Source organism: Bos mutus, chromosome 6, assembly GCF_027580195.1.
Source record: "Bos mutus isolate GX-2022 chromosome 6, NWIPB_WYAK_1.1, whole genome shotgun sequence".
Lineage (NCBI taxonomy): Eukaryota > Metazoa > Chordata > Mammalia > Artiodactyla > Bovidae > Bos > Bos mutus.
The window spans coordinates 113,538,549-113,564,729 of record NC_091622.1 but is presented as its reverse complement, the minus strand read 5'-3'; the positions used below and the strand labels follow the sequence as shown (position 1 = coordinate 113,564,729).

At 53.3% G+C, this 26,181-nt stretch overlaps 1 protein-coding gene across 2 annotated transcripts in view; it reads right to left on the bottom strand.

Annotated features, from left to right (window-relative positions):
* SORCS2 (sortilin related VPS10 domain containing receptor 2) overlaps window positions 1-26,181 on the bottom strand; it is a 497,085-nt gene that overhangs the window by 55,289 nt on the left and 415,615 nt on the right. For both annotated transcript variants that reach the window (XM_070372757.1, XM_070372758.1), the window contains exons 5-9: window positions 23,348-23,421; window positions 18,842-18,906; window positions 15,665-15,783; window positions 13,204-13,293; window positions 800-979 (exon numbers count right to left, since the gene is read on the bottom strand). In XM_070372757.1, the coding sequence (XP_070228858.1) occupies window positions 800-979; window positions 13,204-13,293; window positions 15,665-15,783; window positions 18,842-18,906; window positions 23,348-23,421 (528 nt within the window). The remainder of the gene's footprint in view (window positions 1-799; window positions 980-13,203; window positions 13,294-15,664; window positions 15,784-18,841; window positions 18,907-23,347; window positions 23,422-26,181) is intronic.

Genomic DNA, 26,181 nt, shown 5'->3' with positions numbered 1-26,181 from the left:
TGGGACGGCCCCACCCTCTGTCCCTCAGCCTGTTTTCAAGGCACGCATGGCTCTGCAGATGATGGCTGACGAGTAAGTTGATGGTGGGGACCGCTAACCTGAACCTCAACTCAGCAACATGTCATCCCCACAAAAGAATTCCATTCTTCTCATGAGCAGTGTTACAAAGTGCTCCTTGACTAGATTTTTAATTTCATCACAAACAGCGAGTTTTCTCTCTTGCACTGAAAGTACCTGCATGGTATCCTCTAGATCTGCAAAGCCTGAATTAGGGCATTTTTGTAGGGTGAGATGGGGGCCGGGGTGGGAGTGGGAGGAGTCGGGCAGGAGTGGGTGGAGCCGGGCAGAGTGGGAGGAGCCGGGGAGGGAGTGGGAGGAGTCGGGGAGGGAGTGAGAGGAGTCGGGTGGTAGCGGGTGGAGCTGGGCAGAGTGGGAAGAGCCGGGGAGAGAGTGGGAGGAGTCGGGTGGGAGTGGGTGGAGCTGGGCAGGAGTGGGAGGAACTGGGGCGGAAATGGGAAGGGCAAGGTAGGGAGTGGGAGGAGCTGGGCGGGAGTGGGAGGGTTTAGGTGGGAGTGGGAGGGGCAGCAGAGGGAGTGGGAGGAGCCGGGGCGGGGTGGGAGTGGCCGGCGTTGGCGTGGGAGGGGCCGGGGCGGACTTGGGAGGAATCAGGGTGGGAGGAGCCAGGCGGGAGTGGGCGGAGCTGGGGCAGGAGTGGGAGGGGCCGAGGCAGGAGTGGGAGGGGCCAGGAGGGAGTGGGCGGAGCCTGGGCTGTGGGCCCGAGACGCCCCTCAGGTCCCACCTCCAGGATGTCGATGACCACGCTCTCCTCCGCCTGCCGCGAGCTGCGCACATCCTCCAGCACCAGCGAGTAGCGCACGCCGCGCGTGTCCGACTGGTACAGGTTGTAGGTGTCAGTCTGGTACCACTCCTGCACGGCCACGAACACCTGGCTCTCGTCCGTGCTGATGACCTGCAGATCCTGGGGGCGTGGGGGAGCGAGGTCAGTGCGGGCTGGGGGCCGGTGCGGGGGAAGGAAGCTGGCCTGGGCGTGGGGGGTAGGGGGATGGGGCAGGCCTGGGGGGAGGGGTGGGGTTGGCCACAGCCCTCTTGGCGTCAGGCTGACCTAGATTTTCATCCCGGCTCTGCCCGCAGTGCTCTGTGGCCGTAGACAAGTCCCTTTACCTCTCTGGGCCTCCGTTCTCCCAGCTTCAAAATGGGGGTCATGTTCCCACCCTCCACATTGGGTGGGGGGGCTGCCCAGGCACTGGGTGGGGCATAGTGACACCTCCCCCCACCCCCTGCCCCTGCCATGCCGTCTGCCTGCTTGTCCGCAGTTAGGAGGAGGCCGGGACTCCTATGCACCACAGACCATCACTCCTGGGAGGCGGGGACTGGTCTCCTTAGGGCCCCTCCCCGACCCCACCCTGAGGATCAGATAAGCTACCTGTCAGTTCACTCACTCAGCACGTGTTCATTAAGTGCCTGCTGTGTGCCAGGCGCTTGGCTAGGCCCTGGGCCCTGCTGGGGACCCACACTGGTCTCTGCCCTCCGGGTTGTACACTGGGAAGGAGGGCTGGATTAATTCGCTTCAGCCTCACTCCCAGGGCCTCCTCGATGGCCTGCTACATACAGAGAGCTGCCCTTTGCCCACAGTTCCTCCAGGCCAGGACACCCCTGCCCTTGGCCCTCCTGCCGGACACACAGCCAACAAGGCCCGTGCAGGGCAGTGGGCGGCTCGGGGCCTGGCGGGAGCTGAGGGCAGGCACCTGGACAGCAGGCCGGCAGGAGGCCTGGCCTGAGAAGGTCAGTGGCCGAGGCCAAAGCCCACCTGGAGCAGGACGCCTGGCAACTCTTGAGTGGGCCAGGCACCCCCTCTCAGGATTTGTTCCAGATTTGACAATTAAGAATAAAAAAAAAAGAAAAACCCACAGTCGAATAAAAAGGAAGAAGAAACCCAGGGCTAAGCTGAATTTCTTGTTTTCCTTTTCACTCCCAGCCAGCGCCAAACGCTGCGTGGGAGCCACATGAAAAGGCATCTGAACAGGCCTGTTTCAAAGCCATAACGAGCTTTTATGCTGCAGCCTCTCCAGTTTGCCTTCTATCACTCCTAGACTTTTATTGCCCCTCTGGTGGCGGAGCTTCCAAGATCCAGGAGCCGAGGACAGATGGCAGAGGGGGCGGGGCAACGCTGGTCACGACCGCTGCTCCGCCCACCACGGCCAGTGTAGTTTGGGGGTTCTCTTCCCTTTACAGACCTTCAATCCGGTGAAGAGGCCGCCTGGGCAGGGTGCAGGCTGGTGACGGCCCCTCCCCTCCTGTCTGTTCCCACCCCCACCTCCCAGTGCTGTGTAGCCAAAAAAAAAAGGGCTTTGCAAAAAAGAGGGGGGCAGTGCTGTGAAACCTGCGATGCACCTCCCTCCCAGGGACAGCCCTGCAGCGCAGCGGGGTCCTGGCCTGTGGACCCGAGCAGCTCACAGCCAGGGAGGGCTTACAGAGTCAGGGTCACAGGCCTGGCAGTTCCCTCTGTGAGACGGGACAGCAGGATGATGGGGAGTTGGAGGGCTGCGCCTGAAGCCTGGGAAGTGGGGCATCTCTGCTCTTCTCGCCCACCCCCCTCTCCCATTTCTCCATGCAAGGCCGCGGTGTCCTCCCGGGTATCGCTAATCCTGCAGCCCGGCACGAGAAAGCCGGCTATCGGCCGAGGTTCCGAGCTCACTTAGTGCCCAGCATCAGCCACACGGGGACTGATCAGTATTTACTGCTATTACCTTCATTCTGACTTTGCCTTCCCCACACCCGGGTAAATGTTTACAAAACCTGAGTAAATGTTTACTAGAACTTGGGAAATAAAGGAAAATGTATAAAGGGAGTAAAAGTTGCCTGTAGTACTGCTCCTAGAGAGACCTGATATTAACATTTAAAGATGTTTACTTCTGGGTTTGTTCCCAAATGTGATTCATATACTTTCTCAAGTATGGTTTGTAGCTTGCTCTTGCGTGTTCTATGAGGAGCATGTTTCTCTGTTGTTACAATTATTTATAAACACCACTTTTGGTGACTGCATGATATTCCCTTTTGTGAATGTACCATATTTCACTGAATATTTCCCCACTGGTGAGCTTTTTAGCATCTCCAGCATGATGTGCAAAACAGTCATAAACATTCCCAGACACAGATCTCTGTGCTCTCTGTATTTCCACAACATAAATCTAAAAAGGGAAATTGCTGCATCTGAGAGAAGGAACATTTTTAAAGTTCTTGTTACATTATGTTCTTTTCCCCCAAGCAGAGCTAGAGGGCGCTGGTTTCTCTCCACGCATCGAGACCAGTCTTTTAAAAATCCTTGGTGTTTAGAGAGTGATAAATAATATACAATTTTCCCTTAAATTGTTCATATTATTCTTCTTTTAAAAGGAAAGTTATAAGCAGAGACATTTGTTGACTCCATTTCTAAACAAAAGACATTAAAATATCACACATATGTGTATGTGTTTCCATGTGTGTATATACTTATATGGGCTTCCCAGGTGGCTCAGTGGTAAAGGGTCTGTCTGCCAATGCTGAGATGCAGGAGAGCCCTGGGTGGGGAAGATCCCCTGGAAGAGGAAATGGCAACCCACTCCAGTATTCTTGCCTGGAAAATCCCATAGACAGAGGAGCCTGGCCAGGTACAGTCCATGGAGTCACAAAGGACATGACTGAGAGACTGAGCGTGCACGCGTGCACGTGCGTGCGTGCGCGCGCGCGCACACACACACACACACATCTATATGTCTGAGAAATATGTGGAAACATCAGAGTTGCCAATGTTTGTTATCAGGTAGAATTAGGTTTGATTATAAGTAATATAAACTGCAAAAAAAGTGACTCAAATGAGATAGAAACTCATTTTTCCCCAAATGTAAAAGGATTCCAGAGGTAGAGATCCCAGTGTAGAAGCTGGAATCACCAGGGACAGAGTCATCAGGAACAGAGGCTCCTTGGGAGTCACCATCCCACTGCCCAATTCTGCCCCATCTACTGATGGTCTGAGATGATTGCTAGAGCTCCAGCCAGCCATCTTGTCAATGTGCAAGGCAAAAGGAGGGAGAGGGGAAAGAGGAGGGAAAGGCTAGTCTTTAAAATAGGGGCCTGAGAAGTCTCCCAGACCTGATGATTCCACTTAATCTCATTGGCCAGATTTCAGAAATGACCACATGTAGCTGCAAGGGAAGCTGTAAAATTTAGTCCCAGCTGGGAAGCAAGGCACCAGCTAAGATTTAGGCTTTGTTAAACTAAGATGAAGAATAAATATACAATGAACAAAGTTAGTGGAGGTGATGGAGTTCCAGCTGAGCTATTTAAGATCCTAAAAGATGATGCTGTTAAAGTGCTGCACTCAACATGTCAGCAAATTTGGAAAACTCAGCAGTGGCTACAGGACTGCAAAAGGTCAGTCTTCATTCCAATCCCAAAGAAAGGCAATGCCAAAGAATGTTCAAATTACCATACAGTTGCGCTCATTTCACATACTAGTAAGGTAATGCTCAAAACCCTTCAAGCTAGGCTTCAGCAGTATGTGAACCGAGAACTTCCAGATGTACAAGCTGGATTTAGAAAAAGCAGAGGAACCAGAGATAAAATTGCCAACATCCATTGGATCAGAAAGAAAGCAAGGGAATTCCAGAAAAATATTTACTTCTGCTTCATTGACGACACTAAAGCCTTTGACTGTGTGGATCACAACAAACTGTGGAAAGTTCTTAAAGAGATGGGAATACCAGACCACCTTACCTGTCTCCTGAGAAACCTGTTTGTGAGTCAAGAAGCAATGTTAGAACCAGACATGGAACAACATACTGGTTAAAAATTGGGAAAGGAGTATATCAAAGCTGTATACTGTCACCTGTTTATTTAATTTCTATGCAGAGTACATCATGTGAAATGCCAGGCTGGATGAATCACAAGCTGGAATCAAGACTGCTGGGAGAAATATCAACAACCTTAAATATGGAGATGATACTGCTCTAATGGCAGAAAGTGAAGAGGAACTAAAGAGCCTCTTGATGAAGGTAAAAGAGGAGAGTGAAAAAGTTGACTTAAAACTCAACATTCAAAAAACTAATATCATGGCATCCGGTCTCATCACTTCCTGGCAAATAGATGGGGGGAAAAGTGGAAGCAGTGACAGATTTTATTTTCTTGGGCTCCAAAATCACTGTGGATGGTGACTTCAGCCATGAAATTAAAAGATGCTTGCTCCTTGGAAGGAAAGGTATGAAAAAACTAGACAACATCTTAAAAAGCAGAGACATCCCTTTGCCAACAAAGGTCTGTGTAGTCAAGGCTATGGTTTTCCCAGTAGTCATATACTGATGTGACAGCTGGACCCCAAAGGAGGCTGAGCATGAAAGAATTAATGCTTTCAAACTGTGGTGCTGGAGAAGACTCTTGAGAGTCCCTTGGACAGTAAGGAGGTCCAACCAGTCAATTCTAAAGGAAATCAGTCCTGAATATTCACTGGAAGGACCGATGCTGAAGCTGAAGCTCCAATACTTTGGCCACCTGATGTGAAGAGCTGACATTTGAAAAGACCCTGATGCTGGGAAAGATTGAGTGCAGGAGGAGAAGGGGTGACAGAGGATAAGGCTGTTGGATAGCATCACTGACTCAGTGGACATGAGCGTGAGCAAATTCCAGGACACAGTGGAGGACAGGGAAGCCTGGTGGCTGCAGCCCATGGGGTTGCAAGGAGTTGGACACAAATGAGTGAGTGAACAACAAGAGTCCCTACAACAGTTGCCTTGAGGAATGAAGTGAGGTGGTCATGGGAAGGAGGGATGGAGTGGCAAACAGGTGGAGATGGTGTATGTATTTGCATTATTCCTTTAGTTGTAGTGAAACCATTTTAAAGGAGTACTTTTGGAAAGCTTAAAGACATTTTAGTAAGAATGATAGGGGAAATGTCCTCATAGATTTTTAGGTAAAATTTAAGGAACAGCTGAATGAACCAACATCTTCACCAAATTCTTTCAGCACTTTGAATATTGCAACTCACTGCCTCCTGGCCTCCAAGGTTTCTGGTAACAAATCTGCCTATAATCTTATCGATGACCCCTGTATGTGATGAGTGACTTGTCTCTTGCTGCTTTCAAGATTCTTTCTTTGTGTTTCCACAGCTTGAGTATAATGTCTTGGTGTGGAACTCTTCGTGTTTATGCTACTTGGAGCTCACCAAGCTTTTAAAGGTCTGATATTATGTTTTTCATCAGTTTTAAGGAAGTTTCGGGCTTTCGAATAATTCCTCTGCCCCTTTCTCTCTTTCTTCTTCCTCTGGGACTTTCATAGTTCGTACATTGGCTCACTTGATGATGGCCCACAGGTCTCTTGGATGGTCTTCACTTTTCTTCAATTTTTTTTCTTTCTGTCCCTCAGGTTTTATCATTTCAATTGTCCCATCTTCAAAGTTCTCTGGTTCTTTCTATTTGCTCAAATCTGTTTTTGAATGTCTCTAGTGGATTTTCCATTTCAATTATTGTTCCTTTCAGCTTCAGGATTTATTTTTGGTTCCACGGGTTCTGTCTTTTTTTTGGTACAGGAACACTTTAGAGATACTGTGGGTTCAGTTCCAGACCACCCCATAAATCAAACATCATGATAAAGTGAGTCACACAGATTTCTCTGATTTCTCAGTGTATATAAAAGTTACAGTCACACTATTCTGTAATCTCTAAGTGCACAATAGCATTACGTCTTACAAAATGTATAACCTTAACTAAAAAGTAGTTTATTGTTAAAAAATGGGTAACCACCATCTTAGATTTCAGTGAGTCCTAATCTTTTTGCTGGTGGAGGGTCTGAACTAGATGTTGACAGCTGCTGTGTGACCAGTGTGGTGGTTGTGGCAACTTCTTAGAATAAGACAACAATGAGCAATGCCGCATCTATCCACTCTTCCCTTTTTGAATAATTTCTGTATAGAATGCAATGCTGTTTGATAGCGTTTACCCACAGTAGACTTCTTTCAAAATTGGTATCAATCCCCTCAAACTCTGCCATTGCCCCATCAACTAAGCTAGTGTAACATCTAAATCCTTTGCTGTAATTTCAGCAATCTTCACAGCATCTTCACCAGGAGTAAATTCCATCCAAGAAATCCCTTTCTTTGCTTGTCCATAAGGAGCACCTCCTCATCCCTTGAAGTTTTATCATGAGCTTGCAGAAAGTCAGTCACATCTTCCGGCTCCACTTCTAATTCTGGTTCTCTTGCTGGTTCTACCACATCTGTAGTTACTTCCTCCTTTGAAGTCTTAACCCTTTCAAAGTCATCCATGAGGGTTGGACTCCACTTCTTCCAAACTCCTGTTGATGTTGACACTTTGACCTCTTCTCATGAATCACAAATGTTCTTAATGGCATCTAGAATGGCAGATCCTTCCTAGAAGGTCTTCGATGGACTTTGCCCAGATCCATCAGAGGAATCACTGTCTTTAGCAGTTACAGCCTTGTGAGCTGTATTTATTAGATATTCAGACTTGAAAGTTGAAATCCCTCCTGGATGCACGAGTTGCAGAATGTGCACACTTGTCAGAAGGTGTGAAACCAGCATGCTGACATTAATCTCACTGAATTCCCCATCAGAGCTTGTGGGGGCCAGGTGCACTGTCAAATGAGCAGTGATATTTTGAAAGGAATCTTTCTCTGAGCACTAGGTCTCAAGAGTGGGGCTAAAATAGGCAGTGAACCATATTGTAAGTAGATACACTGTCATTCAGGCTTTGTTTCACTTACAGAACACAGGCAGAGTAGATTGATCATGATTCCTAAGGGCCCTAACATTTTCAGAATGATAAATGAGCACTGGCTTCAACTTCAAGTCCTCAGCTGCATTAGCCCCTCCTAACAAGAGATTCAGTCAGTCCTTGGAAGCTTTGCTGCCAGGCATTGACTTCTCCTCTCTACCTATGAAAGTCCTAGTGGCATCTTCTTCCAACAGAGGCTGCATGTCTACAATGAAAATCCGTTGTTCAGTGTAGCCACCTTCATTAATAACCTTAGTTGTATCTGGATAACTTGTGGCAGCTTCTATTAGCACATCACCACTTGCTTTGTCACTTTGCACTATGATGTTATGGAGACGGCTTCCTTGAACCTCATGAACCAATCTCTGCCAGCTTCAGACTTTTCTTCCGCAGCTTCCTCACCTCTCAGCCTTCATAGAATTGAGGAGAGTTAGCGCTTTCCTTGGGCTCCCCTGCTGGCTCAGATGGTAAAATGATCCGCCGACAATGTGGGAGGCCTGGGTTCGACCCCTGGGTTGGGAAGATCCCCTGGAGGAGGGCGTAGCAATCCACCTTGGTATTCTTGCCTGGAGAATCCCCGTGGACAGAGGAACCTGGGGTTGCAAAGAGTCTGACATGACTGAGCTACTTAGCACAGCACAGCGCTTTGTTCTGGGTTTGAAAGTGAAAGTGAAGTCGCTCAGTCGTGTCCGACTCTTTGCGACCTCATGGGCAGTAGCCTGCACCAGGCTCCTCCGTCCATGGGATTTTCTAGGCAAGAGTACTGGAGTGGGTTGCCATTTCCTTCTCCAGAGAATCTTCCCAACCCAGGGATCGAACCCAGGTCTCCTGCATTGTAGACAGACGCCTTACCATCTGAGCCACCAGGGAAGTGGTGGGTTTAGGCTTTGTTTAATGGAATGTTGTGGTTGGTGTGATCTTCTACACAGATGATTCAGACTTTCTCCATATCAGTGATAAGGCTGTTTGGTTTTCTCCATATCAGTGATAAGGCTGTTTGTTCATGTGTTCATAGGAGTAGCACTTTTAATTTCCTTCAAGAACTTTTCCTTTCAATTCACAACCTGCTGTTTGCTGTAAAAGTCCTGACTTTCAGCCTGTCTTGGATTTCAACAAGTCTTCCTCACTAAGTGTAATCATTTCTAGGTTTTAATTTAAAGTGAAAGAAGTGTGACTCTTCCTTTCACTGGAACACTTAGAGGCCATTGTAATGTCAATTTTGTATGTCTGAGGGAACAGGGAGGTCAGAGGAGAAGGACAAAGATGGGGGAATGGCTGCTCAGTGGAGCAGTCAAAACGCACATAATGTTTATCAATTAAGTTGGCTCCAAGCAATTATAGCAGTCACATCAAAAGTCACTGATCATAATGAATATGGTAAGAATGAAAAGGTTTGAAATATTGTGAGATTTACCAAAATACGATGCAAAGACAAAAAGCAAATGCTATTGGAAAAATGGCCCAATAAACTGGCTCCACGCAGGGTTGCCACAAACTTACAACTTGTTAAAAAGAATGCAGTATCTGCTAGGTGCAATAAAACGAGGTATGCTTGTACTTCTAATTCATGAGCACACTGCTTTCCTGACTGTCTCCCCGTGTCTTTTACTTCTTTGAGCATCTTGAAGGCAGTTACATTAAAGTCTTTGTCTAGTAGGTCTGGCGTCTGGCCTTTCTCAGAGGCTGCTTCTGCTGGTGTTCTCCCCTTGGAATGGATGGCCCCTGCTTTGCTTGCCTTGTAGTCTCCTTGCTGTTGAAAACTGGATATTCCAATCTAATAATGCAGGAAATCAGATTCCCGCCCCCCCAGGGTTTGCTGGCTTTTTTGTTTGTTTTTTATTTTGATTTTATTGCTGCAGGCTGTGTGTGTCTTGGGAATCAGCCTGAGGTGTAAACTAAAGTTCTCCTCAAGTCTTGTCTGAGCGTGAGCTTTTTCCTGGGCATGCTTCATGACTTTCTACATCCCTCCATATGGCTGTTGCTTCTGAATGTCCTCATCCTTAAACGGTTGTTCAGTTATTGAGTCATGTATGAATCTTTGTGACCCCATGGACTGCAGTATGCCAGCCTCCCCTGTCCTTCACTATCTCCTGGAGCTTGCTCAAATTCATGTCCACTGAGTTGGTGATGCCATCTGATCATCTCATCCTCTGTCCTTAAATGTTGGCTCCCAAAAGGGAAAAGAAGAAAAATAAATGTGGGGATGAAGGTGGAAACAGGCTCTGGCTGTAAGACCAGCAGGACCCTATGGGGCCTTCCCAGGACAGACCCTTCCCCCATATCCTCTGCTTTAGGTCCTCTCTGAAGGGCCTAGATAATAGTGTCTGATGTACAATTCCTGAGTTGTTTTATAGATGCTGAAACAACCACCAAGTGGAAGAAATTAAGTGCTTCATGATCAGGAGCATATAGTCCCAGACCTACTGGTGCCCAGGGATTAGCATCATGAATCCTGCAAGCGGTGTGTCCACGGCTCCAGGAACATGTGCACGGATGCTATCCTGTGGCTGAGGGGGAGGTCGGGAGAGACGTTTAGCCGCTACCTTGGGAAGAGCCAAAACTGTGGAAATTAATGACTTACCTTCCAAGCCTTCCCCTGGAAGCTGCAAGCCTTGGAACAGACCAGGAGTTCCAAAATCATTACATCAGGAGGGTTCTGCCAGTGTGGTTTTTGGCCTAAGTGAGAAGACGGACTCCGTGCTTCCACCCCACCCTCTTCCCTGACGTCACTTTCTCCTTTATTCCTACACTTTATGGATTTTATTTTATGTGAACATATTACAGATAAAAGACTATTTCACTTTAAAGTACATTTGCATTCACTTTATGCTTCTGAATGTTTTTATAGAATCAGTAGTTATTTGGATTTTTCCTCTCTTTTGTCTGTTTATAGCCTTTGCCTGCTTTTTTTTTCTTTCTCTTTTTTCTCTATTTTTTTCTCTTGAGTATTTTTTTAGAATCTCTACAAGTAAACAATTTAAGCAAATAATGCTGACAAATATAATAAAAACTGTTTACCCATTTTAGTTTTCAGAGATAGGTGAATTAAAACGACAGAATGAGGCCATTTATACCTTTTTAAGTAGAAGGAAGACAGAACTGATACAACACAAAATCTGGCAAAGCCATGTTAAAACAGGCCTGTTCTAACTTTGCTGGTGGCAAGGTGGAACCCTTTTAGAAAGCAACTAAGCTCCACAAATATTTATATCCTTGGTCCAGAAATTCTTCTTAGACTAACTTGTGAAAATAAAAAAATAAATACCTGTGGGTGCAAATATATTCCTAGCAGCACAGTTTATAACTACGAAATATGGAAACAACCCAAATGCCTACACAACAGGAGTCTGGCTTAGCTGAACAAGGCACAGTCTCCTGAGTTGAAAGTTTTGCCGTTATTTAAAAGGGGCTATCGTGTATCATTCGGAAAAAATTCTCCCAAGACGTTGTCATGTGAAAGCCAGGCTGCAGACAGAGGGACTGCGATGACGCAGCTGCAGAAAAGCCGCTTTGGCTTGGGGCCAGGGACCAGAGGCAGTCAAACAGGGCTGGGGGAGGGCAGGGGGGGAAGGAGGTGGGGAGGCCGTGCTGAGTTCCCCTCGGCTCTAATTTCTGTTGTTTTCATGGGCCATTGGGCCAACTTGGGCCATTAATGAAAGAAAAAAAAAAAAAAGATGGGAATGGTTTGAGCGGAGGAAAGAGGCAAGAGTCACAAATTCACCGTATAACAACAAAATCTGATTAGGAAATTCAGTTAGGTAGCTCTCCGCGTTGTTGGTGGGAACACGGGATCTGGCTGCTCTCCTGAATTTGGTGGAGAGGAAGCAGCCTGCTGCCTGGATGGGCAGTGTGCTCACAAGACCATATGTGGTCTTGGGACACCCCACCCTGGGCTCAGGGTTGGGGGATGATCCCTGAGAGCAGCCTGACTTGTGCATCACCCCAACCCCGGCCCATCATGGGTCCTGGGCAGGACTCCTGAGTGAGCTTAGGGACACTTAGTGCCAATACGAATGCCACCCCTATGAGGAGGTCCTCAGTCATCCTTTGAAGCTGGGTCATAGGAAGGACTGCCTCCTCTCACCTGGCCCCCACCCTCTGCCCTCCAGCCAGGTCTCTCGGGCCCCAGGGCCTTTGCATCTGCACCATCCTACCCATGAACAGCTTTCCCCCAGCCTTCGGGCTTCAGAGCAAACACCCCACTCAGGGAAGCTTCCCCCGTCCTCTGTCATTCTCTGGCTTGGCCTCTTATCCCGTTTCAGCACACACCACAGCCGGCAATTATACCACACATTTGTCTGCCTGACTTTCTGCCTGTTTCCTCTGAAAACCCAGCCAGGGAAGGAATTTGAGGTGTCTGACTCACAGCTGTAGAGTTAGTTCCCAGCTTATATGCGATGCTCAGTAAGCGTGTGGGTGAGGAAAGGCTGCTTCTATCTGTGTTTCTGAATTATGTACAGGGAGTGAAAACATCCTCCGGAGGGGGATGTGGCCGGAGGCTGGTCTCAGACCCCTGCACCCTCGACTTCAGTGTGAAACGTGCTTCGGCTTCTTACCAGCTGTGTGACTTCAGACAGGATACTTAGCCTCTCTGATCTTCAGTCACTTCCTTTGTAAAATTGGAATGCCATACCAGCAGGGAGGGGACTGTGGAGTTCACTCTGAAACAGGGTGGGGGCAGTGTCTGGGCAGCCTCCATGTCCCCTCTTCTTTGCTTTGCCAGGACTTGCCTGGTGGCTCAGATGATAAAGAATCTGTCTGCAATGCAGGAGACCCAGGTTCGATCCCTGGGTCAGGGAGATCCCCTGGAGAAGGGAATGGCAACCTAGTCTAGTATTCTTGTCTGGAGAATCCCATGGACAGAGGAGTATGGCGGGCTACAGTCCATGGGGTCACAAAAAGTCAGACACGACTGACCAACTCATACACACATACACACAAGGGGAAGGAAGTAGCATTAATTGAGCACCTACTACATACTAGGCACCATAGTAGATAGCTGGAATGCAGTGGTGAATAAAACAGAAACTGCGCCCCAGCCCCAGAGACTCCAGATGAAAGCAGGAAATGGACACAGGGCCTTCCTCACACCCTGAGTGCCAGGAAAGAGAAGCGTAAGGTGTGAGCAGGACCAGCCTGGAGGCTCAATAGGAGGAGATAGTGCTCTGAAACATCACATGTGCGGGAGTCTGGGGAAAAGGAAGAACGGGCAGAGGAAGGAGCATGGTGGAGGCCCTAGGACAGGATGCAGCTGGGCACATGCAAGGGTGGAGTGGAGGCGGAGGGGAGTCATTGCAGGAAGCAAGGCCGCCTCGCTCTTGTCCATCCTGAGCTGGCCATCACCAGGCACCTGCAGGCCCCCAAGTCAGTGCAGGCTCAGGACACAGCTCAGGGCCAGGTGGAACAGGGAACCCACTCTTACCTTTGGCAATGCATACTTTGGCAGTTTCATCAGGACAAATTCATTGCGACGGTAAGAGATGTAGTATTTGGTCTGGTTTGCTGTGGTTGCCTAACAGGAGGGGAAAAAATACTTTTTTAAGGGGCTAGGTTTCCAGTTAAGCCAGATCTTCATGAATGAAAAACTACACATTGTATTTCAGCTGGTGAAAATGCCCTTTTATATTGTTTACATGTGCTTTGCCTGAACTAGACAGACTCCTATTCATCCTTCAGAGCCCCATACCAAATGCCCCACCTCTGGGAAGTCTTCCTCCACCTCCCTCGGTTAGAACTAATCTCCTTCCCTTGTGCTCTTTCAGCACTTTGCTTCCCTGTATCTGAGTTACAGAACAAAGGAAAGAAAATTCTGTTCCCCAGAACTTCTCTTAGTGAGAGTACTTGGTGAACTGCTGAGTGGAGGAAGAGACAGGACAGAGGTAAGCTCAAGTCACACAAGATGCCACCAGAACACAAGGCAAGAGAGGCGACACGACAGGCAGGGCTCCTGGGACGCCGCGTGTGTGACACAAGGCAGGCCATCGGCATCAAGCCCAGCAGGTCCACGCGCTGTGGTGACCTCCACTGTACAGATGAGCAGAGTGAGGTCCAGAGCTGGAGTGACTTGTCTCCCATGGGAGAGAATGGAAGAGCCAGGAAAAGAGCGGCGTTTGCTTCTTTGGGGAAGGCGTAAGTGGGGAGGAGGGAGAGGGGAAGAGGAGCAAGGGGGCAAACAGGCGATGGGAGACGGATTGGGCCAAGAGCTGGACAGAGCCCTGTGGCCCCTGACCTCAGCCTTTAGCCAGGCACGCACCTCTCCCGTCTGACGCAGACAGTGTCACCAGCGGCAGACCAGGCTGCTGTGACAGAGCTGAGAGTGGTCACGATCACGCCTGAGCACCGCCAAGGCTGAGCACAGGGGTGGCTCCTTCACCCACCGCAACTCAGCTTCTTGAGCCCCCACTTCTAGACCTGACCCCTGAGCTGTCCGATCACAGTGTCCCCTGCTTCCTTACAGCACCCCAGTCCTCCCTGAGCCCCCTCCCATGGCCCACCCTCGGCCTGGCCAGGCTTCCCAGCACCTCTAACCAAGCCCCACCCCACCCAGGGCCCCCTGCTGCACAAGGACCAGCCCAGCCCGTTCAGCCACAGCTGTGCCCCCAGGGGTCTCAGGCTGGGGTGCTGGCGGACCAAGCAAAGTGTTTCGAAAACACTCCACGCGGGATTGATCGTCAAAGAAGCTGCGGCCACTGTTGCTCCAACACTCAGCAGATGTTTGAGAAACGCAGGGGGCGGTGCTGAGTACAGACCTGGGGCACACCTCCCTGCAGGATGCAGGCTCTACGGTAAATAGTAAAGCATGCCAGTGTGGCCTGGGCTGCAGTGAAGGACGGGAGAGAGAGCTGGGGGCACTCCAAGGAGGCGACCAGCGGGCCTGAAGTAGGCAGAAGCCAAGGAAGGCTTCCTGGAGGAGGGGGTACATGACAGAGAATGGGAAGAGAAGGTGGAAGAGGGGCCGTGAGCACTCCAAGCCCAGGGAAGAGCACATGCAAAGAGACAGAAGGTATGGGAGGCCGAGGGGCTTCAGCAGTGGGTGAAGGAGAATGAGAGCAGGGCTGGTGGTGGCAGGAGCCTCTTACTGACTGCCCTAATGGGGGCCATGACCCACCCTGCCAGTTCCAGCCCCGCTCCACAGGAGGTGTGGGTCCACTCTGTGGGGTGATGAAGTGTCTCCGAGATGGGGGAGCCTTCAGTGGAGAGAGCGCCCAGCCAGTGCCCTTAGGGACCATCTCCATTAGAGCCTGTGGTATTATCCCCTGGGATCCTAGCGGGCAGAACAGGGGCCAGTGGACGAGAGTAGAGGAAACACTTTATCTCACTGCTGTAAGGACATTTCCAAAGATTTGGGTTGTCTCGGAGGGGACGGGCTGTTTTGAAAGGAGCGAGTTCCTCATCAGTGGAAGTAATCAAGAAGTGGTATGACTAGCTGCTCCCTGGAGTTTCTGAACAGTCAGATCACACGGTTTTGGAGGGTGGTCCCAACTGTGATCTGAGTACCAGGCCGCAGGGCTTGGTCCCTGGGCTGTGGACTGCTGATGAAGTAGCCAAGAACGATGACCAGAGACAACCCATATCAACTCAGAGCCACCAGAACCAGATGCAGCAGCACGGGTTCAGGCTTGGGGGCCCTGAGCTGTGGGAGGGTCCTGGGGGGCAGAAGGGAGAAGGAGCGGATGGCAGCCCATTTCCAGTGCTCTGGGTTTGTGGGGTTCTGGGGGGCGGCGGTACCTCGCCACAGGGGCAGCAGGAACTGAAGCAAGTAGCACTTGAAGGTAAAGTAGCCGTTTTATGGCTTCCTGTTGGGGTGATTCCATCTCCCCCAGAGTGGCTTATATTCCACATCACCTCCTGCCCATTTCCAGGAGCCCCGGAAGCAAGCGCACCTTCACGAAGACGTAGTCGTCCTGCACAGTCAGAGAGCCGCGGTCGATGGGGCCCGCGAAGGGCGTCGTCCGCGTGTTATCGGAGCAGTTGTGGATCTGGCAGGTGACGTAGCGAAAACCTGCAGGAGATAAGAGGCAGCCACGCGGGGCGTGAAATCTCAAAACACCCAGACGCCAGCGGACAGAGTCAGACGCAGCCCCAGACATGATGAAGTGCTGAGCCTTCTCGCTCCATCTGTGTTCCGATACCACCGCCGCGGATGTTGTTTGTGGGTCTGAATTTTAAAGGGTTGGCCCTGCGAGTACTACACCTGCCGCTGAGTGGGGATGGGGGCGGCTCTGTGCCCGGCGCTCTCCTGGGAGGAGCTCTTTCGATCCTCAGGACCATACTGGGCGGGGGGAGGGGGGGGGAGGGTGGTCCAATCTTCCAGATGCAGAAACTGAGGCTGAGCGAGGTTAGAGACTTGTCTACTCAGGGCCACCCGGCCGGCCTCCAGGCTTTTCCCAAAGAAAGGCTCCATGGAACACAGCTATGTCTGCGTGTTTACGCATCACACACAGCGCTTTCACACTACCATGGCGGTCACGGGCAGCATAGGCCACAGGGCCGGCCAAGCTGAAACGTTTACCAGCTGGCCTTGATGGGAAGCGTTTGCTGACCCTGGGCTCAAGTCGTGCAGGAGAGCACAGCTGTGTGAGTGCAGGACTAGGCCCATGTTCTGCCCCGTCCACCCTCTGCTCCTGGCTTAGGCTACCCGCAGACACAACACCTATACATCCCTGGACACCTGGATCCCCTCTCTGGGGGAGGGGCCGCAGAGCAACCCCCAGAGACGTGGGCAGGAGATCCCCACACAACCCCCAGCCACTGGCCTTCCCCGGGCCCAGTGGGTGTGTGGTCACCCAGGGAAGGGAGAGTCCAGGGCTACAGCGCCTGTCACGGCTAGGACCCCTCCTGCCCTCCAGACGTCTCTCCACTCACAACCAATCAACAGGTGGGTGTGAGCAAGGACTCAGGGGTTCTTTCCCCACTAGATTTAGGCAAACCCTTTCATCCTTTTTGAAATATCTATGGTTGAGCAAATTGAACACCAGCTTTGCCTGGAGATTCCCATTTCCATTAGGCCCTCTGTCTCTGGGATGGGGGACCCCCGGGGAGTTGCCTGGAGCCTCTGCCCTGGGGACTCATCTCTCCCACGTGTGGGCAGGAGCAGAATTAACCACAGGGGCCAAATGGAGCCCAGCCAGGCGCTCAGAGACATCAGCACCTTTGGGGGCATATCCTGCCCACGGCCTGGGGTAGCTGGGCAGCACAGAGAGTGCCAGGGGGCCGGGCTGGGGGCTGGAAGGCCTGCCCTAACTCACTGGCAGGGTCCCCTGAAACAGTGCGCACAGTAGGCTCGCAATCAGCCATGGCTGTGCCACAGCCTGATTCCTCTAGAACCACATCCTTCTCCCCTCTAAATAGGCCAGTCACTCCCTGTGGTCAACACTGAATATCCTGTCGTGGGCTTGCCTGGCTGGGCACGCTGTGGAGTCGAACCCAGGCCAGACTCAGTGGACGGTCTGCTCACTCACCCACTCACTCATTCGTTCACTCACTCGCCCACTCATTCAGCCATGCATTCGTCCGCTCACTCGCTCACTCATGTCACGATGGTCAGGTCCTCCCTGCTCTAGCTCTACTGCCAGCAAGACAGACAAAGACCACCTCTCACGGTGCTGACGGTCTGTGCAGTGGGAGAAGGGCTGATCCGTAGCCCTTGCTAATCTCTGTGGCGTAAACCACTCTCTGGAGCCACTCTGAGGCTGCCGAGGTGAAGTTTCTGACCACGGGGCTGAGAAGGGAGGTGGGCGCTTGGCTCTCGTGAACAAGCCCCAGTGTGACAGGAGTGACCGTCCTCCTGTCCACAGCCTGCACTGTCACCCCAGGGTCCTTCCGGGGACAGGGGCCCAGCCTTTCCACAGGGGCAATGGCAGGGGACAGGGTGACCTTGGGGAATGGTCAGTAGCTCAGGCTGGCTGGAGGGTAGGTGGGGGTTGCCAGTGCAGTGGGTCCTAAAGGCCAGGATTCTGTGCCACCAAGCTTGGCTGGATGGGGTTCTGGTGGAACTCCCAGGCTGGGGTGGCTGGGAGCAGGGGGTGACTTGGGATTTTTGCATGGAGGGTGGCAGGGCTGGGGTCTGCACCGGCTCCAGACCCCATGACTGAGCTCAAGAAGTGAAGCAGAAACAACAGTAACACTGCCCTGCTCCCTGCAGGACAGGGGCTGGGGGCATCCAGGGAAGAGCCTAGGGCTTGGACGTGGTAAGGGGACCCCCCTGCCACTTGATGACCCATGCCGCCCCAGGCTGAGCACTACGCGTGGGACCCATTCCACAGAGAAGGATGCTGAGGGCGGGGAGCTGAGGTCACTTCCAGGGTCACCTGGCTGCCACATAGAGGGCTGGGAGCTCCCTCCAGAGCTTCGGTCACCAGCCAGGACTCCGGTGCCTGGCACTGAACCCGCCCTCCATGTACTACGTCCCCCCCAGGGACAGCAGCTTGCACTTGTCGGCACCCACTGTAGGTGAAGGGTGGCCCTGCCCAGGTCTGCATGCCAGTAGAAACCAAGGAGGTCCTGCCAGGCAAGGGGCAGGGCTGGGTCTTGTCCACCTGTGGGTCCTCAGCAGGGTCAGCCCTGGGCCTGGTCCACAGGGGGCTCAGCCAGTGTTTGTTGAGTGAAAACACAACCTATAGGTCCTACTGGCTGTGATGTTCTAGAACCTTCCGCGGTTCTGTCGGCAGTGAGCACAGAGGACCTTCCTCATAACAGGCATGGCCTCTGGGCTCATCTGCCAGGAGGGCTCCTGCCCCCTGGAGGCGGGGGGAGCCATCAGAGTCCCTGCCTCACCTCGACACCCAGCAAGTGCAGGGCGGGGATCGGGGCTGAGAGATGGGGAAGCACTCAGTGCTCAGAGGCCAGAACAAATCGCCCTCTTAATAGACTTTTCCACTGGAGCGGAGCTCCTTGATTTCGATTTATCCCTGGCTGGAAAACAAGCACATTTAAAAATTATGCCACATCGTAACACAGCGAGGTCAGCTGTTCAGGGCCAGTCGCCAAGGACAAGGGCGGCCGAGCCTGCCATGGGGTGAGCACTCGGGGTCCCCGGCTCCTACGTCCTCCCTGCTTACCTCCTCCGAGGTCCTGGGCCTCCAGGTGGACCAAGTCAGGGTCAGCGTCCACCCCAGACACAGCCCTGGAAAAGAACGGCAAAGGTTGGCTTTGGAAACGAAGCCCCCAAGCCCTTCCTCCCGGGCCTGTCTGCTGCCAGAACCCCTGTGAGCCTCGTGGCCTCCCGGGTCTGAGGCTCAGAGGGCACGGCCCTCCCCCAGAGCCCAGCTGCTCCTGGGACGCCGATGGAGCCCCCACCTCTGCCTTGCTGGGCATTCTTCCGTTTACAGTGGTTTAGAGAAGACTTGTGCATCCGTGTCTGTACACGTGTGTATGCATGTGCGTGTGCACACGTGTGTTAGTGATCGAAATGATCTTAGGAGGCAGGAGAGGCCTGGGAATATCACCCTAGTTTCGGGGCTTCCCTGATAGCTCAGTTGGTAAAGAATCTTCCTGCAATGCAGGAGTCCCCGGTTTGATTCCTGGGTCGGGAAGATCCGCTGGAGAAGGGATAGGATACCCACTCCAGTATTCTTGGGCTTCCCTGGTGGCTCAGCTGGTAAAGAATCCGCCTGCAATGCGGGAGACCTGGGTTCAATCCCTGGGTTGGGAAGATGCCCTGGAGAAGGGAAAGGCGACCCACTCCAGTATTCTGGCCTGGAGAATTCCAAGGCCTATACAGTCCATGGGGTTGCAAAGAGTCAGACACGGCTGGACCAGGGGTTCAGGCAGCACAGCGGGGACCGTGGCTGGTGACAACGAGGGCTCAACGAGAGTGCTCAACGAGGGCTGAGAACGGGAGGAAGACGTGTCACAGGGCCTGGGCTACGTCCTCCATGGTGGACAAGGCCAGTGCCGACCCCTGCCCGCCCCGCACGGGCACCCAGGGGGTGAGGTGCAGGTCTTCCACCTGAAAGGACACTTCGGGGTGATGTGCTGCTGTTCAGTGTTTCCCAGACTTTACTGGTTCCCCGTGTCAACCGGACGGTCACCTTCTGCCTGTCCACCCCCTTTAGAACCTTCTGTCTACTTCAGCCATCTCTTAGGCGAGAACACCCAGGAGGTCGTGGGTGTGATGAGCTGACTGCATCTGTTATAATGTGCATTCCAGACGATATGACCTTTCCAAAGGCGTCCCCCGGCTGACCCTCTCACGGACACCGACCTGGTTGGTGCAGCACATTTACTTTGCCGAAGGGCAGGCTGAGAATCTGACGCAGAGTCTCACTGCATCAGAGTGTCATAGCGGTGCCACTCAGCACTGTGGACAGGCACCCCCACGGCCCCTCCAGGCCAATGAGACGTCCCCGCAGAGCACTCAGCTCCCACTGCTGGCAGCCCCTGGCCTCAAGCTGGCCCCTCAGTTCTCAACCCAATGCCCAGCAGGCTTGGCGCCGGGGTCCCTGTGCACTCCGTCTCCTCCGGGACCAGGTGGTCCCCGCTGGACATGCGAAATCTACAGATGCTCTGGGTGGTGGGAAGTGCAGTCAGAGTGTTTCAATGTGGGAGCCAGCATCAATCACGCCGACCCTCCGGACAGTCTCGAGTGCAAGGCGAAGTGTTGATTTAGGCTTGCTGAACAGGCCATCTGTAAGCTCCTTGGAAGGAGGTCTCCTGCCTGACATTTTCCTCTCTTTTCTGAATAAAGTTAGACATTGTTCCCTACCAGGAGCGCTGACAGGTCCTCGGCTCAGCAGAGGAAGTTTAGTTTGACCATCCGTCATCTGTGAATGGGGTATGACACCCGGCCTGTGGCTTGCTCACTCATTCACTCACTCATTCACTTTCTCATGCACTCATTCATTTATCTCACTTTTCATTCATCCATTCATTCCCTCTCTCATTCCCTCTCTCTCCCCACCGGAGTCTCTCCCCTGCCACTTCCCAGCGGGCCCACACACCAGGCCCAGCAACAGGCTGGGAGCACGATGAGCCTGAGGTCCCTGCCCCTAGAAACCCTCAACCGTGGGTCTTGAAAGACCACGTGAACCTCTGCACTTACACAGCTCAGATGGAGCCTGGCTCCCTGTGGGAAGGGACAAGCGTTGCCCCCTAGACCTTCTAGTTTGTCATGGTCCCCAAAGCTGGTGTCTGGGGAAGGCCCTCGGTCTGCTGTTTGGAAACAGCAGTTGCTTGAGAAGACCTGTGGCTGAGCAAGCTGTTGGAAAAGTCCATAGCTCTGGGAGCCTGGGGAGTTGACAGTTACTAAGGAAAGCTCTGATGCAAACAATTCCGCTGAACCCTCAAGATGCCCACCACCCGCCTCCAGGGCTGCAGTGGTCACCCCCTCACCTCCCCTCAGGATAGAGGCCCTGCCTCTTGCCGCCCACCTGGCAGGCACTGGAGCTCACGGAAGAGGAAGGCTGAGGCTTTATGGGTGGACCCAGGCTGGAGTGCCAAGGCCAACTTGGAAATGCCTGGGGAATGCAGGAGAGCAGACTGCTTGGCAGAGCGGCCAGTGGCATGGCCACCGGCCACAAGCAGAAGCAGCCATGGCCTGGGGCTGCTGCTTCCGGGCGGTGTGACTGAGGACACGTGCCCTGGCCTCTCTCCACTTTGCCCTCTGCAACATGAAGGGGGACAGTCGGGGCTGTTGTGTGGATTTCATAAGATGATGCGCTTGGACCCATGGTCGGTGCCTGGTGGATGGTCAGTGTTCACAACGTGGCTGCTGCTGGGAGGCCCTCACGATTCTGTCCCAGTGCCATTTAGAGACTAGCAGGGAGGTGATGAGCCAGAGTCATCACAGTCCCAAAACACAGTAGGTCTCCCAGTCCCTGGCCATGGCCCCAGGAGGTCAGTCTAATGAGCTCACTTGCTTAAGAGTCTCAAAACATGAAGGTCTTAGAACATGGGGCTTTGGCAATTCCTGCTGTCAGGTCAAAGACAGAAACCTGGGGAAGAAATCATTTGATTTGCCAGAGATAACAACGTGTCCGAATGAGCACAAACTCTGCTTTCAGTGTCTGTGGGCCGCTTCTCTCGGTGATCCCAGAGGTCTCCCTGGGACTGGACGCATCAGGGGAGCTGCCAGCTCTGCTAATCTCCCAGGCCACCAGCTCAGGGACCGCCCCTCCCTGACCCCTCCCACCTCCTAGCCCCTCACCTCCTCCTGATCCCTCCCAGCTTCTGATCCCTCCCTCCTCCTGGCCTCTCCCCCTCCTCATGACCCCTCCCTCCTCCGGACCCCTCCCACCTACTAGCCCTTCCCCTCTCCTAACCCCTCCTACCTCCTAGCCCCTCCCCTCCTCCTGACCCCTCCCCTCCTGACCCCTCCAACCTCCTGACCCCTCCCCTCCTCCCAGCTTTTCCCCACCTCCTGACCCCTCCCCACTTCCTTGAGCCCGTGTTGACAGGAATGACAAGGCCTGACACTGGTGCCCTAGTTTCTGAGGAAGACCCGAGTTCTCGCGAGGGCAGCCATGTGGTGGAAGGCGCACCGACAGGCCATTGTTCCAGGGGAGAGACCAAGGCTTCCCTTCTGCGGCCTGTGGCCCTATGTCAGCCAGCTAGTTCCTGGTCCTGATTGGCATGAAGACACTGAAGAGGCAGAGGGGGTGGGCAGGGAGTTGTTTCCACGTGTTTGTCCCGAGGAAACAGGATTGTGGCCTGGCGGGGAGTCCATGTGTTAGTGTGTGGCCCAAATGACATGCGAAGCAGAGAACACGAGTGTATGTGTGCGAACACATCCACACTCAGGAATCACACCTTGGTAGAAAGAGCTTGTCTCTCTGTGCACCTCTAGAGGCCGCGGGAACCCCGTGCTCAGCTCCCCTTCCCTCTGCCCGTGGACCTCGGCCAAGTCTCATCCTCCGTGGGCCTCACTCACTCTCTCATCCAACAAGCATTTCCTGAGCACCGGAGCCCCATTGCTGGGGCAGTGAGACCGGAGAGCTACCTACGCAGACCGATTTTGATCAGCTCCCAAGAGATGACAGAAATGGGGAGGGGGCCGGGGCGCTGGCTGGGGCTGCACAGCCCGGCAGTTAGTCAGGGGCTGAGTCAGGACCAGGCCAGGGGGAGGGAGGGGGCAAGAGAGGAGGGCGGGTGCAGGGGAGGCAGTGGAGGGAGGCAGAGGAGAGGAGGGAGGAGGCAGAGGGGATGAGGGAGGGGGCATGGGAGGAGGGAGGGGGCAGAGAAGAGGAGGGAGGGGGCAGTGGGGTGGAGGCAGGGAGCAGAGGGGAGGAGGGAGGGGCAGAGAAGAGGAGGGAGGGGGCACGGGAGGAGGGAGGGGCGGTGGGGAGGAGGGAGGGGGCAGGACAGACCTGCCGAGGGGCAGGAGGCCTGCCGAGCGTGGGTACTGTGCCCGGGTCATGGGCATTAGCGCCCCCATCTACTGTCGAGGAAGCGGAGGCCCAGAGAGGGAGACTCACGTGTAAACAAACACACATGTGGCCTGGGAACACCGAGCCCCAGCCCTCGGCTTTCTGACACCGCCCAGCAGAGCAGAGAGGGTGCCCTGGAGGCCCCCCCCGGGGGGAGGAGGGCAGGGCTGGGGGCCCCTGGGTCCCGTGGGGCGCGCTCACCAGAACACGTGGTCTTTGGTCGCTCGCTCCTGCAGAAGGGTCCACTTCCTCCCCAGGTCAGACGACACGTAGAGCTTTAGGGCAGAAGGAGCAGAGAGGGAGGTCTGGTTATGACCGAGGAGCGAGCCTCTTCCCAGAGGCCCGTGTGCCCTGGACGTGGAGCACCCCATGGAGGCGGGTCAGGGGAGTGGGGAGGGCAGGCCCTGCAGACCAGTCTCCAAGAGGCAGAAGGTCTGGTGGGAACTCCACACCCGGCCGTTCTTGACCCCAGGCCGCTGGGAGGACCCTAGAGACGGCGGGTGTGGCGTGTGGCAGAGGTCCTGGGCACGGTGTGTCTGGGTGCAGGCACATGGGAGGGACCTGAACGTCCCTTAAGGTCTCCTGGTGGGTGGGCGCTGGGGAGGAGGGGCAGGAAGGGAGGGCTGGTCAGTGCAGCAACAGCAGCGCCCCCTCTGCAGGCTGGCTGGGGCCTTGACCGCCGCAGTGACCCAGGGCCTGCGCTTAGGGTTCATGTTCTGCAATCACTGACTCCAAAGGCCCAATCCTTTCAACTTTGAACTTGAGGTTTCGTGAGTGAAGCCAGGTGGAACAATGAGCTGACGTGGGGCTCGGGGTCCCTGGGGGGAGTGTCGGGCCCACCATTCTCCTGGACAGAGCTGCCCGGGGCGAGGCGGAGACCACAGGAGCCAGCACCCCATGCCCGCCTGGTGCCTCGATCCTGATCCGTCCTGGGTCCACCCACACTGTCAGTCTGGGTGCCTGGACCTCTTTGCCCTCTTGCCAACAGTGGCCCTGAACGCTGCAGATCCCATGACTGCCTGGGAGAGAAACTTCTGGAAAACGTCCCTTCTGTCTTTTCCACAGCTGCAGAAAAGCAGACAAGCTCCTGCACGAGTGCTTCCTCCTTGCCAAGAGCACCTCCAAACCTCCTAACCTCCGGGACTCGTGAGAAAACGCCCCACTTCAGGGTGGCTGTCCCCGCCGTGAACATCCCCAAGAGCCTCCAGAGAGTCACTCTGAATGGTCGTCTGAGGGACACGCTGTGACCTTGGCAACAATCGTGAACACTTGTTTTTTTTTTTAATTGATTACTTCAGTTATTTTTCAAGTGTCTTGAAGTTTTGGTACATTTTAAAAAATAATTTTATTTATTTATTTTTGGCTGTGCTGGGCCTTTGTTGCTGCCTGGGCTTTTATTTAGTTGCGGCGAGCAGGGGCCACTGTCCCGCTGTGACACGGGGGGCTTCTCATTGCCGGGGCTTCTCTTGCTGCAGAGCGCGGGTTCTGGTGTGCAGGGGCTTCAGGAGTTGTGGCATTGAGCTCCGTAGTCTTGGTTCCTGGTCTCTAGAGCACAAGTTCAACAGGTGTGGTGCACAGGCTTAGTCCTCACAGCACGTGGGATCTTTCCCCGACTGGGGATCGAACCTGCATCTCCTGCGTTGGCAAGTGGCTTCTTTACCATGGAGCCACCAGGGAAGCCTGGTCCTTTTTCATAAACAAAACTTGGAGTTGCTCAGCATCTCCTGCATTGGCAAGTGGCTTCTTTACCATGGAGCCACCAGGGAAGCCTGGTCCTTTTTCATAAACAAAACTTGGAGTTGCTCAGCTTCTCTCCTCTGCTCTCACCTGCAGGGAGAGAATGCCCAGTCTGCGAGGTTTTCTTCCCAGAAGAGGCTGAGAGTGTGCGTCTTAGTCGGTCTCCCGCTCAGTGCCGGTCGCCCCCACCAGCTACCCCCCAAGGGCTTCCCAGCCCTGGGCTGACGAGAACCAGAGGCCCTTTCGCACCTTCCTCAGCAGGCTCCCAATGTATTGAACCCTCGCTCTTTTCTGGGTCCGTCTCTTTCCTCTCTCTTGCCTCTTGACCTTCACACATGCTGTCCCCTCCACCGGGAACAGCCCTCCTCTCCTCTCCCCCCCCCAGGCTGACTCCTCTCCCTGAGGGCAGTCTCCCTTTACCCATCTGCAAATTGAGAGAGCATGGCTCAGATCCTCAGGCAGTCTAAGTGAATGAAAAAGGAGACGTAGCTGTCAGTTTCCGGCTGCAGGTTATGAAACCCCCAGCTTAATGGATGGTGGGCTTGTTTCCATTGCTGCCGACGCTTCTGTGTTTATGACACCTGCCCGGAATTTTATGAAGCCTTTCCAATTTGCTCTCGTGGGAGGTGATTTCATAGTGCACTACAGTCGCTGCAGAAATAGAATGTTTCTGCTGAGTAAAAGACCAATACCAGTGAATACACAAGAATAAACACACCAGGGAGGTCCTGGTTACCACAGCTAAAACCCGCATGGCAGCATCCTGGGGACAGGCGGGCTTGCTCTCGACGGATGCTTCAAGAAACAGAGTGGAATGGTAGCACGTGCTGCTCTGACGTAAAGATGAAACCAAGCGGGAGTCGAGGGAGAAATAAAGGAGACGGAGGGGGAGGAGGGCAGAGGGAAGGTGCGTTCGCAGACACGTGTGCCGGGGGTCTCATGCAATTCTCAGAAGCACGGCAATTCCACCCGGCGTTCAGCAGCAGGTTGGACGTGTCGTTGGAACTCAGCATCCTTTTCTCCCTTGCTGTAGGGTACCTGGTCATGCCGCAAAGGCTGCAAAGCTGAAATCCAACGTTGCTCGGACTCCCTCGAAGCTAGACTTCTGGGTCAGACAGACGCACTCGTGCAACGCAGACGCACCCTGGCCTTTTGCCATGGAATCAGTTCCCTGCGGCCTTAGCCATCTATTTATTGAAATACACTTTTGATATTCATGTCAGCTGTACAGCGCAGTAATTTTATATATATATATATATATATATATAATTTGTTTATAAATAATGTATATAATTTTT